Genomic DNA, 18,147 nt, shown 5'->3' with positions numbered 1-18,147 from the left:
AAATGTCATTTTCTTTAGCTAGGATGTTAGAGGGGTTAAAAATTTAGCAGCTATTTTTCATTTTTTCAACCAATTTACAAAACCTTTTCTTTAGGCACCTATTGAGATTTCAATAGATTTTGAAGCAGGGTCCCATATATTGTAAACTCCCCAAAAGTGATACAATAGATTTTGAAGCAGGGTCCCATATATTGTAAACTCCCCAAAAGTGATATCATTTTGAAAACCGAATCCCTCAAATACTTCAAATCTGCTGTTAGGATATTTTTTTTAATCCTTCAGATGCTACAAAGGAGTTAATGCAAAATGGATGCATTAAATGTGGCTTTATCCCCATTTTTTCACTTTTGCAAGAACCAAAAAGTGGACACCACAGTTTGTTACCCACTTTCTTACGAGCACAGTGATACTCTACATGTAGTCAAAAACTTCTGTTTTGACAAACAACAGGTCTCAGAAAGGATGGAGCAATATTTGCATTTTAGAGCACAAATTTAGTTGAAAGAGATTGTGGGCACCATGTTGCATTTGCAGGGCCCCTAAGGTGCCTAAACAGCAGAAAGCCCCACAAGTGATCTAATTTTGGAAACTCCCACACTTGAATATTTTATTCAGGGTGATAGTGAGCATTTTGAACCGACAGGTTCTACACAGAACTTGATAACATTAAGTCGTCGTATTGAATATGTTGTCATATTGTCATCTTTTTTTTGTAATATTTGAAAAAACCCTATCCCTAAGCCTAACCCTAAGCATAAGCCTAATCCTAGCCCTAAGCCTAAGTCTAATTCTAATCATAACCCTAAAGATAAAGAATGAATGAAAGAAAGTAAAATTATAAAATAAAAACAATTAAAAAATATAATCTGACTAAGGGGATGACACGGGGGATGATCAAAGGGATGTTTAGAGAGTCACAGCCTAAGTGCTGTCCTATTTCCTAACAATTGGGCTTTTGATCACTGTGATAGGGTCTATAACAGTGATGAAAAATCAGGAACCAATAAGAAAAATTCCTGCGTGTGACGGCTGTCTGTCAGCAGATCACGGTGAGTGCACTGCACATGCGTCAGCCATTTTTCTTCATGAGGAGGGCCAGGGGAAGGCAAATCCTTTAGTAAGTTCTTGTGGGGGAGAGAGGAAAGAGAAATTATTTTTACCCCAGATCTTTTTATTTTTTTTTTAAACAGCAATGAGGGAATAAGGCCCCTTATCAGCTGCCATTTTTATGCCTATCAGCAGTCGTTAAGGGGTAAGAAAGAGTTAGACATTTTCCTTAAGCAACACAGTATACAAGATAACTGGTATTCATTTAAAAATTAGATCTAATTGTCTTATTTCCAATCTCGTGGGCATCAACACTCTCTCCTGTGATGTCTTGTTAACCCGCGGTCATGAATGAAGAAGGTGACAAATGGATTGTAAGTGCAGATTTGTTCTTTTTGCTATGCACTTTTGGGTGCACTTGATTTCTACACAACACTGAACAACACAATGTGTTAATATTCCCCATCCCTGAAGATATACAAATGGCTCATAAGATTGAATTTGGTTATGTTTAATATGCAGCAGTACTGGAGATAATTTCTTACGGCTGGCTCACAGGAGTGTACAGCTCGAACAAGTGCAATCGGATGCTCTGTTGGATAGCACGCTGACCAATATTATACTATGGTGCAGTGCAGATATGTGTGTTTTTCTACAGACCAAATTGGTCTGTAGGAAAAATCACAGCATGCTGCGAGTGGCTCTGTAATTTGAATCACGCTTACCCATTCAAGTCTGAGTCTGCATGTGAAGTGTCATGTCATCTGAGTGCTGTCCAACATCTGCAGATTCTGACAATGGAGAAGCTGGAGAAATTAAGTTCTCTATCGTCCCTGCACCTGTGCACTGATTCTTACACGCAGGAGAATTGGATAAAACTAAGCTGTCACTCAGCTCAAACTCAAATGAAAGTTTTAGCCAAGAGTCATTAGCATAATCGAGCCGATTCTTTCGCATGAGAGAACATACGCTCATCTGGCCCGGCGTTATTCATACTCTTCTTTTCAGTAAGTATCATTAAGTCAATATTAACAAATCTGTCTAGTTTATCAGTCCCTGTAATTTAATGGGTTTTTCATAAAATATAAAAGTATGAAGTTGTGGGACTTGTTAGGTCTTACGTGATTACATTGACTAAATAGCATTGTATAATAGTGTATAATAGCATTAATAATACCATATATTAAATGATAAGTACATAAATAATATTTTTAAATTACCATTTCTATTTTGACCTAGTTTGAAATATGTTTACCTAAGAATATTCTGAGTTTGCTAATACTGTACATTAAATGCTGTTATGTATATATAGGCAGGGACAATTCTGAAAACTAGCACAAGACATTAAAAAAAACCTGACATTTCGAATCACTGTTCATTTATGTGTTAACCAATAATGATAATCTTATTTTCCCACACTGTAAGACACAAACATGGTTATGACCCCCAAGTGCCATATTATCAACATTTAGCCTATGAGCATTATATTTAGGATTGTATGTGTTGGTAAGAAATTGTCAAATGGATTGAATTGCTCCTGCTAGTGCTGACACTCTCAGCTCATTGTTATTTTACTGTGTTTTCTATTTTCTTGTTGAAGCAAATGTCAACTCAATACATTATCTACATAGTCATACTTCTTCCCTTCATTAAGTCCAAAAAACAATTTGTGTCTTAACTGACATTAGGCAGCAACATATTGAAAGAAATACTGACATCTAGAAGAACATTTTTGAAAGCTAGGAAAATAGTGGGCCCTTTAACATCCATCTTGTAATGCTTGTAATGTGCAAGCCTTTCATTGTAAAAATTGTATCAGTGACACAGTAAAAGAGTTCACAATAATTTCCTGTCACTGCCACATTATTCCTTAATAAATCTCAAACTCAAAACACTTATTAATAGGTATTTAATTATTATGCCAAAACCGATATAGTAATATACCCTAAATTAATATAAGGCCTGTGTCATCTGGCAATATGTTTGAAAGGCAACAACCATTAACAATCATTACTGTTCAGTTGATCACCCATCAAGAGTCAAGATAGAGCAATACTGTATGGAATTAGGTTATTCAGTTTTGCACCAAACACAGCTATATTATACAAGCATTTCCGGCAAGTTTCTTCTCTCAGGTTCTAGATATAGACATTTTCCCTTTAGTATTTGGATCAAAGAGACCATGCAGGACCAATCCCACCCCCAACATAAAATTCAGTAAATGGCCCAATGGGCTAGAATGAATACACTGTAACGTCATGAAAAGTATTTAGTGGGAATACGAGGAAAAGTATCATAGGGCATAAAAAACCTAGCACCAAAATGAGGTGCCCAATAAAATCTTTGCTAAAGATCCCCTCTCTTCTCCTGGCCAAGAGGATAACTTCTGTTCACGGTTTCATCAAGCTTTCATCGTACTGCTATAAAGACAGCAACATGTCAACCAGAAATTAATTTTTAAGAAATACTGTTTGCATGACAGATTATCCTCTTGGGTGTTAATGTGCATCACATAATGAGCCTACCATAATATAAACATTGAGTTCTTACTTTATTAAGCTTTAATTTGTTCTTTTCCCTCCTTTGTAGGTGACCCGAGATGTGATAAAGGACAGCCCGACTCCTTCTCCTTGCTGCCTCAAAATGTGACCCTGCTTTTCCTCTGCTTCTGTATTTTTCTGTAGATCAAAAGTAACAAGCAATTAAATATCTCCACATGCAACTTTAACCTTTTGCAACTGAATGTCTATGACTCTGTTTAACATGTAATAAAATATAATGACAGACTTCACAATTGTTCTTGCATGAAAACGAGATCCAGGAATCCTGGAAAAAAAATAATTGGGTTTCTTAAGAATTCTGAAGAATAATATTATAGCCCTCATGTGGGGGTTAACTTTAAGTGACTGATGACTTCATGACCATTGTAGCAACCTAAATATTTCATTAATAATATTTATATTTAAAGGGTCTGGAATAGCTGTAATAGAAACATTTATTATACCTTTTGACTTTTGTGTATCAGAAAAGAAACACAATTTATTTCTACATAATCCAGACCCTTGCTTATAGAAACAGAACAGAAACATGTTGAAACTCAAAAGTTCAATCACATTTTTAAGCATCACTTACATTACCTTTAGCAAGACATATTTTTAAATACCACCTGTCTCCTCCTGGAAAACTTTATAGACTATACTAGGACCAAAATATAATAACATTGTCATATATATGTACAGTACAGACCAAATGTTTGGACACACCTCATTCAAAGAGTTTTCTTTATTTTCATGACTATGAAAATTGTAGATTCACTATGTAGACATCAAAACTATGAATTAAGACATGTGGAATTATATAATTAACAAAAAAGTGTGAAACAACTGAAAATATATCTTATATTCTAGGTTCTTCAAAGTAGCCACCTTTTGCTTTGATTACTGCTTTGCACACTCTTGGCATTCTCTTGATGAGCTTCAAGAGGTAGTCACCGGAAATGGTTTTCACTTCACAGCTGTGCCCTGTCAGGTTTAATAAGTGGGAGTTCTTGCCTTATAAATGGGGTTGGGACCATCAGTTGTGTTGTGCAGAAGTCTGGTGGATACACAGCTGATAGTCCTACTGAATAGACTATTAGAATTTAGATTATGGAAAGAAAAAAGCAGCTAAGTAAAGAAAAACCAGTGGCCATCATTACTTTAAGAAATGAAGGTGAGTCAGTCCGAAAAATTGGGAAAACTTTGAAAGTGTCCCCAAGTGCAGTGGCCCTCAAGTGCAGGGAGCCGAATACTTTCACAAGGCACTGTATATATACACTCACTTATTTATGTATATATTAATACTTATCTAATTAATTTATGAATGATTAATCCCTTGCTTGGCTGTTTTTTGTGCTGTGATTAGTACCTAGTAGCATCGGCTTTTGCAATTATCACAACTTGTAAACGCTTTTTGTAACCAGCCAAGAGTCTTTCAATTCTTGTTTGAGGGATTTTCATCCATTCTTTCTTGGAGAATTCTTACAGTTCTGTGAGATTCTTGGGTCTTGTGCAAGGCAGCCAGGGTGGCAGTCGTGGCAATGAGTTGTGGTGTTCCCTCACCCTGGCACCCCACAAATGAAGTACAATGTCCCTTTTTCTGTATGTGTAGCAAACTCACGTTTGTTGCCAGAGCCCCCTCTGCTTCTATCATTCTAGCTCCAGAACTGCAGGTCTCACAAACATCTCCAGATACAGCAGCCATTCATAACAGTTCAACTTTACAGATGCAGCACAGTGCGTACATAGTGATATTCCTAGGGCTTCCCTGTTTTCCTGGCAATCATTGCTCTTCCTGGACAATCCCTGTTTCATCCTGGCAATCATTGCTCTTCCTGGACAATCCCTGTCCTGTGTTGTCAGTGTATTTAGGCCCACCAGCTTCCTACAACTCCCCTTGTCCTGTTTCTAAAGGAAAGGGTAAAAGGTTCACCATCTCAGCTTCACCTAATCCTGGCTGTAGGCCTGAATTCTCTTTGGAATGGTTCCATTTAAGTTGGTGACCACCTGCATGCCACTTAGCCTGGGGCCCCTTCTTGCCAAAGCAACCTTATCTCCATGGCTATCAGACTTTCCCAGCTCACTGCTGCATCTTGACTAACTAAACCAGGAAGTGCCTCCCTATATCCCTATATGCTGCAACATCTGTAACCCCTCTCAGTTGGAAAACCCCAAATGCTAACTATATTTACTCTCACATTCTCATTCCCATTCTCTAATGTGCCTCACTATTCTATTCCCCACTTTTATCCTATGCTATTCCTAATCTTATACAGAACATAAATCAAGTGCACACACATTATATGAACACATTAACATTTATAAACACTCTGAAACCGCAAGTAATACATGTGAACAATGTCCAAAGAACACCATCACCTCCTTACACTTGCATGCACTGGTATTTTGAGGTCTAGTCACTGATTTTCAGTGATGTTCATATCAGAGGGCTATGAGGGCCATTGTAAAACCTTCAGCTTGCACCTTTTGAGGTAGTCTATTGTGGATTTTGACTTGTGTTTGGGATCATTACCATTTGCAGAAGCCATTCTTTTCAGCTTCAACTTTTTTACACATGGTGTTATGTTTGCATCAAGAATTTGTTGAAATTTAATTGAATCCATTATTCCCTCTACCTGTGAAATATTCCCTGTGTCATTGACTGCCGGACATGTTTCCAAAATGCATCAAGCTTGTTTAGATGTTCTTTTGCATACTTCTGATGCTGAATTTTATGGTGAGAATGCAGAAGAGGTTTTCATCCAGAAGAGGTTTTCATCTGATGACTCTTCCTTGAAGGCCATGTTTGTGCAGGTCTCTCTGAACAGTTGAACAATATACCACAACTACAAAGTCTGGTAAATCTTTCTAAAGTTCTTTTGCAGTCAAGCCAGGATTCTGATTTGTCTCTATGGCAATCCTACGAGCAGATCTCACTAAAATTTTGCTTGGTCTTCCAGACTTAATCTTGACCTCCACTGTTCCTGTTAACTGCCATTATTTAATTACATTTCAAACTGAGAAAAGGGCAACTTGAAAAAACGTTGCTATCTTCATATAGTCTTCTCCTGCTTTGTGGATCTCCACCATTTTCATTTTCAGAGTGCTAGGCAGCTGCTTAGAAGAACACATGGCTGCTGTTTTTTGGAACAAGTTTAGAGGAGTCTAAGTTTTTAAAAATCTGGAAAATATGCATCACCTGGCCTTTCTTTACAATGATATTGAACAAGTCCTAACCCTAGCAGGCTAATTAACCCCTTCACCCCCAAGGGTGGTGTGCACGTTCATGACCGGGCCAATTTTTACAATTCTGACCACTGTCCCTTTATGAGGTAATAACTCTGAAACGTTTCCATGAATATCAGTGATTCTGACTTTGTTTTCTCGTGACATATTGTACTTCATGTTAGTGGTAAAATTTCATTCAAATAACTTGCGTTTATTTGTGGAAAAAACAGAAATTTGGCAAAAATTTTGAAAATTTCGCAATTTTCCAAATTTGAATTTTTATGCTCTTAAATCACAGCGATATGGCACACAAAATACTTAATAAGTAACATTTCCCACATGTTTACTTTACATCAGCACAATTTTGGAACCAAAATTTTTTTTGTTAGGAAGTTATAAGGGTTAAAAGTTGACCAGCAATTTCTCATTTTTTCAACACCATTTTATTTTTACGGACCACAACACATTTGAAGCCACTTTGAGGGGTCTATATGAAAGAAAATACCCAAAAGTGACACCATTCTAAAAACTGCACCCCTTAAGGTGCTCAAAACCACATTCAAGAAGTTTATTAACCCTTCAGGTGCGTCACAGGAATTTTTTGAATATTTAAAAAAATGAACATTTAACTTTTTTTCACAAAAAAAATATTTCAGGTTCAATTTTTTTTATTTTACCAAGGGTAACAGGAGAAATTGGACTGCAATAGTTATTGTGCAATTTGTCCTGAGTACGCTGATACTAGATATGTGGGGGGAACCACTGTTTCAGCACATGGCAGAGCTCAGAAGGGAAGGAGCACCGTTTTGACTTTTTCAAAGTAAAATTGGCTGGAATTCAGATCGGATGCCATGTCATGTTTGGAGAGCCCCTGATGTACCTAAACAGTGGAAACCCCCCACAAGTGACCCCATTTTGGAAGCTAGACCCCACAAGGAACTTATCTAGTTATGTGGTGAGAGCTTTGAACCCACAAGGGCTTCACAGAAGTTTATAACGTACAGCGGTACAATTAAAAAATCATATTTTTTCCAAAAAAAGGTTTTTTCACCAATTTTTATTTTCTCAAGGGTAATAGGACCCTAAAAGTTATTGCACAATTTGTCCTGAGTATGCTGATACCCCATATGTTGGTGTAAGCGACTATTTGGGCGCATGGCAGAGCTCAGAAGGGAAGCAGCGCCATTTGATTTTTTGGCTGGAATTGAGATCGGACACCATGTCGCGATTGGAAAACCCCTGATGTACCAAAACAGTGGAAACCCCCCACAAATGACATCATTTTGATAAACTAGACCCCCCAAGGAACTTATCTAGATGTATGGTGAGAACTTTGATCCCACAAGGGATTCACAGAAGTTTATAACGTACAGCCGTACAATTAAAAAAATCATATTTTTTCCACAAAAATGATCTTTTCACCCTCAATTCTTATTTTTCCAAGGGTAACAGGACCATAAAAGTTATTGTGCAATTTGTCCTGAGTACGTTTATACCCCACATGTTGGGGTAAACTACTATTTGGGCGCATGGCAGAGCTCAGAAGGGAAGCAGCGCCTTTTGACGCTTTTGGCTGGAATTCAGATCAGACACCATGTCGCGTTTGGAAAACCCCTGATGTACCAAAATAGTGGAAACCCCCCACAAATGATGCCATTTTGGAAACTAGACCGCCTAAGGAACTTATCTAGATGTGTGGTGAGCACTTTGAACCCCCCAGTGCTTCACAGAAGTTTATAACGACCGGGCGTGAAAATAAAAAATTGTATTTTTTCAACAAACATGATCTTTTAGTCCCCATTTTTTAAATTTTTTTATTTTCCCAAGGGTAACAGGAAAAATTGGACCCTAAAAGTTGTTGTCCAATTTGTCCTGAGTACGCTAATATCCCATATGTGGGAGAAAACTACTGTATGGGCACACGTTGGGACTCGGAAGGGAAGTAGTGATGTTTTGGAATGCAGACTTTGATGGAATGGTCTGCGGGTGTCATGTTGCCTTTGGAGAGCCCCTAATGTACCTAAACAGTAGAAAACCCCCTCAAATGACACCATTTTGGAAACTAGACCCCCTAAGGAACTTATCTAGATGTGAGGTGAGCACTTTGAACCCCCCAGTGCTTCACAGAAGTTTATAACGCCCGGGCATGAAAATAAAAAAATCGTATTTTTTCCACAAAAATGATCATTTAGTCACCAATTTTTTTTCTTTTCCTACAGGTAACAGGAGAAATTGGACCCCAAAAGTTGTTTTGCAATTTGTCCTGAGTAGGCTGATACCCGATATGCGGGGGTAAAACACTGTTTGGGCGCATGGCAGAGCTTGGAAGGGAAGGAGCACAATTTGACTTTTTCAACGCAGATTTGGCTGGAATGGAGATCAGACGCCATGTTGCATTTGGAGAGCACCTGATATGCCCAAACAGTGGAAACCCCCCAATCCTAACTCCAACCCTGACCCCAACACACCCCTAATCTCAGCCCTAACCCTAGCCCTAACCCTAGCCCTAACCCTAACCCTAACCCTAGCCCTAGCCCTAACCCTAGCCCTAACCCTAATGGTAAAATGGAAATAAATAATTTTATTATTTTTCCCTAACTAAGGGGGTGATAACAGGGGGTTTGATTTACTATTTATGGCGGGTTTTTATATTTGGCAGCTGTCACACGCTAAAAGACGCTTTTTATTGTAAAAATAGTTTTTTCATCACCACATATTGAGAGCTATAATTTTTCCATATTTTGACCCACCAAGTCATGTTAGGTCTTATTTTTTGCGGGATGAGTTGACGTTTTTATTGGTACCATTTTCGGGCACGTGACATTTTTTGATCGCTTTTTATTCCGATTTTTGGGACGCAGAATGAACAAGAACCAGCGTTTCATGAATTTCTTTTGGGGGGTGCGCTTACACCGTTCCGCCTGCAGTAAAATTCATAAAGCAGTTCTATTCTTCGGGTCAGTATGGTTACAGCAATACCTAATTTATGTCGTTTTTTATGTTTTGGTGCTTCTATGCAATGAAAACAATTTTATATAAAAAATAATTATTTTTGCATCGCTTTATTCTGCGAGCTATAACTTTTTAATTTTTTCTATGATGATGCTGTGTTGTGGCTCGTTTTTTGCGAGACAAGATGCTGTTTTCAGCGGTACCATGGATATTTATATGTGTCTTTTTGATCGCGTGTTATTGCACTTTTTGTTCGGTGGTATGATAATAAATCATTATTTTTTGCATCGTTTTTTATTTTTATTTATTAAGGGGCTCGCTAAAGGGGTTAACTAATGGGACAGTTTTATAGGGTGGGTCGTTACAGACGCGGCGATACCAAATATGTGTACTTTTATTGTTTTTTTTTATTTCCAAAAAATGAATTTATTAGGGAATATTTTTTAATTATTTTATTTAGCGATTTTTTAAAAATTATTTTTACACTTTTTTATTTTTTTAACCTTGTTACATTGTCCCAGGTGGGACATCACAGTCCTGTGACAGATCGCTGATCTGTCACATCACAGATCACTGTGACAGATCAGCGATCTGTCACAGGCACTGCACAAGGCTTTCTCGTGCCTGCGCTTTGCAGGCAATGAGAAAGCCAGCTCCCTGCAGGCCCCGAAGGTCCTCATCGCCATCTTGGATTTGGGGACCTGCAGGGATGTAGACCCCTGCAGCAGCGCTGCACATTGCGCTGCTGTGGAGGGCACAGGGAAGCACGGAGGGTGCCTCCTCCCTGCCGATGCTTCCCTTTAACCCCCGGTACACTGCAATCGTGTTTGATCGCGGTGTACAAGGGGTTAACATGTCGGGTTAACATTGTGCCGGGTGTCAGCTGTGATAATCAGCTGACACCCAGCCGCAATCAGCGGCGCTCACCACGTGAGCACCGCTGATCGTGCTAGACGTACTATCACGTCCATGGGCATAGGAGCCCGGGTCCCATGGACAGGATAGTACGTCTGATGTCAGAAAGGGGTTAAGGTCTGAAACCTTGATCAAAGTTATGTTAGCACACAAATCTCCAAGGGTGCTAATCCTTTTGCATTGGCACATTTTTCTTTTTATAATTTTTAAAATGTAAAAAATGACAATATATTTTTTTGCTTAAAATACAAAGTAAATGTGCCATCTTTAACTTTAGCCCTTTTAGGGATAATTTAATCTTCAAGTTGCTTAACAGTTCACAATAACTAATTTTGACCAGGGGTGCAAAAATTTTACATGCCACTGTATACATGAAGAAAAACATTCCTGTTTGACTTAGTGACAATAGCTCTGGAGTTGACTGAATTTGGGCTTTCTGCTGTCTCATTATCTTGACAGCTATGTCAGACCCGCTGCTTACATAAGTTAAATGCCCCCTCCAAAAAGAATTCTAAACATCAGAATTGCCATTTAATGGTTGCCACACTTCCCCAAACTGCAATAGAAACCTCAAAAACATCATATTTAACAGAAATGGCATCAAAAAGACCACTGCTCAAAATTCAAAACGCAAACCCAACATACAGGTCAGCTAAAGAAAAAAGAAGAAAGTTACAGGTCTAAGAAATTGTCAACCCAGACTACTAACTGACACTAATACTTGTCCACCTGCTTTTTGAGAATTGGTTAAAGGCACCCAATGTGATTGAGATCCAGGGTATTTCCTGGCCATAAATTCAAAATTAATAGTATTGCAGTATGTATACCAATTTCTGCTCTCCTATGAAACCCAGCCAGAGGCTGCACTTCAGCAAATCCCCATAGTGAGTGCACTGGCAAACAGGTTATTCAAATGCTGCTGTCAGTGACTGACAGCAGCATATAGAGTGCTCAGGATTCATGAATACACCCCTTTGAAAAGTAAGACTGTAATCAATATCGCTCTGAACAAAAGAACAATTTAACAAGTTTAACAAGACTGAATTTCATAGAACTTTTTTTTAACTCCTTTCATCAAAGTCAGGCTAATAATATACATTTTATTACAAAATCTTCAGTTTTAGACAAATTATTTTATGCAAAAATAAATACACCCCAAATCAATAGCCACTACATCTACCATTTTTTTACATCCATTATTTTTGAGGACAGCACCAAGTCTTATAGGCATAGAATGAACAAGTTGGTGACATATTTAGAAAAATGCGCATATACCAAGGGCACAGATTGGATTGTAGTATCTTCTCCTTCAATATAAAGCAGAAGACTAGATCTGTAAATTCATTATACCATAAATGAAATGTAGCTCCCTGACACCAAGAACACTCATTAAGCCCCACATAATGTCACTGCCACAACCATGTTTCACTGTAGTCACCATGCATTTTTTTAAATGCATGATGCCTATAGTTTAATATGGTGGGAGTGTCCTTATGTGTGGCTACATAAGTGCTGCTGATGTCAGGGAGCTTCATTTCATTGATGGTATCATGAGTTCACTGATGTACTGCTATAAATTGAAAGTGAAGATGATACCATAACTCTGTGCCCTTGGTAAATAAACACTTTTCCAATAAGACGATGACCAAAAAAACTATCTGTTGCATTTAAGACAAAGAACAGGGTGAAAGTGATTCAATGGCCTCATATGTTTCCAGATCTGAATCCAACCAAAACACCTATGAGGAATTCTGAAGAGAAAAGTTGAGAATCACTTTCCATCCAGGCTCTAAAAGAGGTCATTCTTGAAGAATGAAAAAAGATAAATGCTACAATATGTCACCAGCTTATTCATTCCATGCTTAGACTTTGGTGACGTACTTAAAATTTCCTTAAAATTTGCAGTGGTCATGCAAAATACAAGACAAAGTAGTTTTTATTGTGGAATGTATTCATTTTTCACCAGCTAATTTGAGTAAATCTCAAGATTTTGTAGTAAATGTTATATTATTATCATTACTTTCATGATATGGGTTAAAAAATGATTCATGAAACTCAGCTTTGTCAAAATTTTGGACATAGTTCTTGTGTTCAGTGAGATATTGATTAAAGAGAATCAGTCAGCAGGATTTTGCTAAGTACACACATTCTACAATTTTTTAAAATTATTTGTTACCATGGTCTTAAAAGGGAACCTGTCATAGTGTGTGGAAAATGGTATCTGCTCTGGAGTCAAGATCATGATGTTATAGAGCCAGAAGAGCTGAACTGGTTGATATATATTTTTTGTGGGAAAATTTTCAGTAAAACTTGCATTTTATTAATGTATATACCTGGTATTTCTGTGCAGATAAAACCAGTGGGGTCCCATTCAGTGAATGACAGGCTTTTCTGCATAAATGGGCATGTAGAAATAAATGCCAACCACTAGTTGCACACCTCTTTTCTTACAAACCTATTTATCTTTCTACTTAGCTTCTTCATCTTTATGCCACGTCCACAGTTACGGCTGCATGTACAGGTGGCAGATTCCCTATAAGATCTTTCAATAGCATTTACCTTTCATAGACTTAACAAGTGCCCTATCATTGCATGAGGTAATGTTGGTAGTCGTCATGTTACACTTCATGTTAGACTTCTCTTAGCCAGTTGACTTCAGACTTGGTCCCTAGCAGGTGATTTCCATTTTTCCTTTTTTTGGTTTTATTGTTTGATAGTTAACATTAACTATTTTCAAACCAATAAATATTTTAAATATGTGGGTGATTCACCTATGACTCTGCAATGGTCTTCAGAATACCCTTGTTGAGCTGTGAGCTGCAAGGAGATCACGCAACTGTAAAATTCGAAGTTGGCTCTCTGAGATAAGTCAAATTTATGCCTGGCACTCATAGCTAGAAGACAGTGGTTCAGTTTGCTAGTAGATGTCCCTCTAAACCAGTGGTTTCCAAACTCTAGCCCTCGTGGACCCCAACAGGTCATGTTTTCAGGATTTCTATAGTGTTACACATGTGAGGGAATTCCTGATGCCTCGATGATACTTCCATCACCTGTGAAATACTAAGGAAATCCTGAAAACTTGACATGTTGGGGTCCGCGAGGACTGGAGTTTGGGAAACACTGTTATAAACCATTATGTACAATACCATAATACTCACTTAAAAATGCCATTAAAGTCTTATTGATAAGTCAGCATATGAAAATAAAAAGGTTGGCCAAAGTTTTGTTTTGATAACGGCCTATGTTCTATGGTTCAGGGCGTATACAGTCAGCCCCTGCATCTGCGATGAACCAAGGGACATAAGCAGTGATCAAGGTTTGGGATAAACCGACATGTGGTCCATCTTTTCTATTTCCACTTGCTGACTTCTCAATATAACTTTAATAAAACTCACCTTAGAAAAGGCAGACATAGTTTAATACTGTCACTACCTTCCTAAATACTTTTGAGACAGCGGTGCCTGAACATTTTTTGTACAGATCTGGAAGCGAGTTAGAGCTTCTTCCTCTCATATCAGCATTCGCATGATCGCTAAGTTCTGATAAGGCACTTATCTTAATGAGATATACAGTGCATATCAAAAAAATTATTGTAACAGAAAGGAAAACGGAATTTTAAATGCATTTTAGCTTGACTTTGTGGTGTTAAAAATATCAAAAACAGACACATTTCCTTTTTTTTTTTACATTTTCTCCAGTATCTGGGAAAATATAAATACATGAGCAGAGAAAAGACATAAAAGTTAGGTGCCGCATGTCATGAAAAAAATGCAAAAATTACAAAAGCATCTGTGCAAGAAAAAACTCAACACCACACCGGTAAAACAAATTATTATTATTATTATTTATTTATATAGCACCATTAATTCCATGGTGCTGTACATGAGAAGGGGGTTACATACAAAGTTATAGATATCGTTAACAGTAAACAAATTTACAATGACAGACTGGTACAGAGGGGAGGGGACCCTGTCCTTGCGGACTTTCATTCTACGGGATAATGGGGAAGAGACAGAAGGTCGGGGGTGCAGCAGCTCTGGTAGTGATGAGGCGGCAGCTCAGGCTGTGGTGAGGCGGCAAAATGGTCATTGCAGGCTGTAAGCTTTCCTGAAAAGATGGGTTTTCAGGTTCCGTTTGAAGGATCCGTGGGTGGTGGATAATCAGACGTGTTGAGGCATGGCATTTCAGAGGATAGAGGATATTCGGGAGAAATCTTGGAGGCGGTTGTGTGAGGAGCAAATAAGTGTGGAGGAGAGTAGGAGATGTTGGGAGGATCAAAGATTAAGTGAGGGAAGATATTGGGAGATTAGTTCAGAGATATAGGGAGGGGAAAGGTTGTGGATGGCTTTGTAGGTCAGTGTTAATAGTTTGAACTGAATTCGTTGGGGAATTGGGAGCTAATGGAGGGATTTGCAGAGGGGGAGACAGGGGAGTAGCGAGGAAAGAGGTAGATTAGTCGGGCTGCAGAACTGAGAACAGACTGGAGTGGTGCAAGACAGTTAGCAGGGAGGCCACAGAGGAGAGTGTTGCAGTAGTCAAGGCTGGAGATGATGAGGGCATGTACAAGAGTTTTAGCAGATTGAGGACTGAGGACGGGATGGATTCTGGAAATATTTTTGAGTTGGAGGCGACAGGAGGTGGCAAGAGATTGGATGTGTGGTTTGAAGGACAGGGCAGAGTCGAGAGTTACTCCGAGGCAGCGGATTTCAGGTGCGGGAGAGAGCATGAGGCTGTTTACCATAATAGATAGATTGGGTAGGGAAGATTCGTGAGATGGAGGAAAGATAATGAGTTCAGTTTTGTCTACATTGAGTTTTAGGAAGCGAGAGGTGAAAAAGGAGTATATGGCTGATAGACACTCCGGGATTCTGGACAGTAGAGAGGTGACATCTGGGCCAGAGAGGTAGATCTGAGTGTCATCTGCATACAGGTGGTACTGGAAGCCATGGGACTTTATGAGTTGCCCTAGGCCAGGAGTATAGATGGAAAAAAGTAGGGGTCCCAGGACAGAGCCTTGGGAGACTCCAACAGAGAGGGGGCAGGAAGAAGAGGTAGTGTGGGTGTGGTAAACGCTGACTGTGCGGTCAGAAAGGTATGAGGAAATCCAGGACAGGGCAAGGTCTTTGATGCAAAGGGAAGAAAGAATCTGTAGCCATAAGCAGTGGTCAACTGTCTCAAAGGCAGAAGCCAGGTCAAGAAGGAGGAGGATGGAGAACTGCCTGTTAGCTTTGGCTGTGAGTAAGTCATTAGTAATTTTGGTCAGGGCAGTTTCAGTGGAGTGGTGGGGGCGGAAGCCAGATTGGAAGATGTCAAGGAGGGAGTTACATGAGAGGTGGGAGGAAAGTTGAGCATGGACATGCTGTTCAAGGAGTTTGGAAGCAAACGGGAGCAGTGATATGGGGCGATAGCTGGGCATACCAGTTGGGTCAAGGTTTGATTTTTTGAGGATGGGTGTTATGGTGGCATGTTTGAAGGCAGAGGGGAAGGTACCAGAAGTTAGGGATAGGTTGAAGAGATGGGTTAGGGCTGGAATGATCATGTTAGTGAGGTTGGGGAGCACGTGTGAAGGGATAGGGTCAAGTGCACAGGTGGTGAGGTGTGATTTGGAAAGAAGATGAGTAAGCTCTCCTTCAGTGATGTTGGAGAGGGAGGTTATTAGGGAAGGGCAGAGGTCTGGTATGTGGAGTGGTTGGGGTGGTGGAACTCTAAAGGTTTGCCTTGTTTAGTCAATCTTGTTTTTGAAGTAGGTGGCAAAGTCCTCAGCAGAGATGAGGGGAGTTGGAGGTGGCAGTGGTGGGCGGAGGAGAGAGTTGAATGTGCTGAACAGTTGTTTTGAGTTGTGGGATAATGAAGAGACAAGGTTTGTGAAATAGGTCTGTTTAGCAGAGGTGCGAGCTGATTTAAAGGCAAGTGTAGCTTGTTTGAAAGCAGTGAAGTCGTCTGGCAGGCGTGTTTTCTTCCAACGCTACTCTGCGACCCTGGAAGCTTGTCGAAGTTTTTTGGTGAGGTTGTTGTGCCAGGGTTGCCTATTGGTTTGTCGCACTTTGCCATGCATGAGAGGAGTGACTGAGTCTATGGCTGATGTGAGGGTGGCGTTGTAGAAAGCGGTGACACTGTCCATGTTGTGGAGTGAAGATATGGAGGACAGAGGTAGAAGAGAGTCTGAGAGTCTGTGGATGTTTAGGTGTGCGAGGTTTCTGCGAGGATGTGCTAGTGGCTGGACATGGGGGGCAGGTGAGAAGGACAAGGATGAGAAGGTGAGTAGATGGTGGTCAGATAGGGGGAAGGGAGAGGTTGTGAGATTAGATAAGGAACAGAGGCGGGTGAAGATGAGGTCTAATGTATGTCCATCTGTGTGGGTGGCTGTAGAGGACCACTGAGTAAGTCCGAAGGATGAGGTAAGTGACAGGAGTTTGGAGGCTGCTGGCTGGGGGGTGTCAATGGGGATGTTGAAGTCCCCCATGATGATGGTGGGGATGTCAGCAGACAGAAAGTGGAGGAGCCAGGTGGAGAATTGGTCGATAAAGGCAGTGGCTGAGCCCAGTGGTCGGTATATGACATCCATTTGGAGATTAGAGGGAAAGTAAATACGGATAGAGTGAACCTCGAAAGAAGGAAGGATAAGGGAGGGTGGGGGTTGGATAGGGTTGAAGGAGCAGTTTTTAGAAAGGAGGAAACCCACTCCTCCACCTTGTCTGTTGCCAGTGCGAGGAGTGTGGGTAAAGTGGAGGCCGCCATAACTCAGTGTGGCCGGAGAGGCTGTGTCAGGGGGTGTCAGCCAGGTCTCAGTGAGGGCCAGGAAGGAAAGGTTGCGGGAGGTAACGAGGTCGTGGATCACGTGGAGCTTGTGCAGATGGAGCAAACATTCCAAAGTGCTCCAGAAAGCGGGAGGGAGGGGGTCAGTGGCACAGGTTTTAAGTGTGAGGGATTGTGGTAGTTTGTCTTAGTGTGAGAAAGATAGGGGTGGGGATTAGTGGGATGTATGAGGCAGGGGGGCCAGGATTGGGGGATATGTCACCAGCAGTGAGAAGAAGCAGAGAAAGGGAAAGCAGGTGGGCGAAGGAGAGTGATCGTCTTGTATTGTATTTTAGTAGGAGAGGTCTGAGGTTAAGGAGTATGTCTGCAGATAAAGTGAGGTGGGGGGTAAGAGAGAGGGGGAGATAGTTATTTGGTTTGAGGGTGCAGGGGTTTGGGAATAGCGAAGGAGAGTGAAGACTAGTGGAGCAAAAACGGTGAGGACAAATGTGAGCATGGTTAAAGAGCAGAGAAAAAAAGCAAGTAAAGTAAGAAAGCAGTGGGTAGTCTTACAGTCTGACCGATTTCTGGACTATTTCTGGTATATTTCTCATGTATCACTTTAAATATGTCACTTCAAATGATGTCATATCTGACCAAGGTCATATCTGACCTGCTCTGCTCAAACTTAAGGGCCTGTCACACTAAGCGATATCGCTAGCAATATCCCTAT

At 40.1% G+C, this 18,147-nt stretch overlaps 1 protein-coding gene across 1 annotated transcript in view; it reads right to left on the bottom strand.

Moving 5' to 3' along the window:
- Positions 1 to 18,147, bottom strand: part of KCNH8 (potassium voltage-gated channel subfamily H member 8) — a 534,349-nt gene that overhangs the window by 220,125 nt on the left and 296,077 nt on the right. The window contains 1 exon segment of the mRNA XM_073568115.1: positions 3,598 to 3,725. Within this exon segment, the coding sequence (XP_073424216.1) occupies positions 3,598 to 3,725 (128 nt within the window).

This window comes from Dendrobates tinctorius, unplaced genomic scaffold (genome assembly GCF_039654945.1).
Source record: "Dendrobates tinctorius isolate UK_male_01 unplaced genomic scaffold, ASM3965494v1 ptg000005l, whole genome shotgun sequence".
In the NCBI taxonomy this organism is placed as follows: Eukaryota; Metazoa; Chordata; class Amphibia; order Anura; family Dendrobatidae; genus Dendrobates; species Dendrobates tinctorius.
The sequence above is the reverse complement of the archived record's forward strand: the minus strand, read 5'-3'. Positions and strand labels throughout refer to the sequence as shown.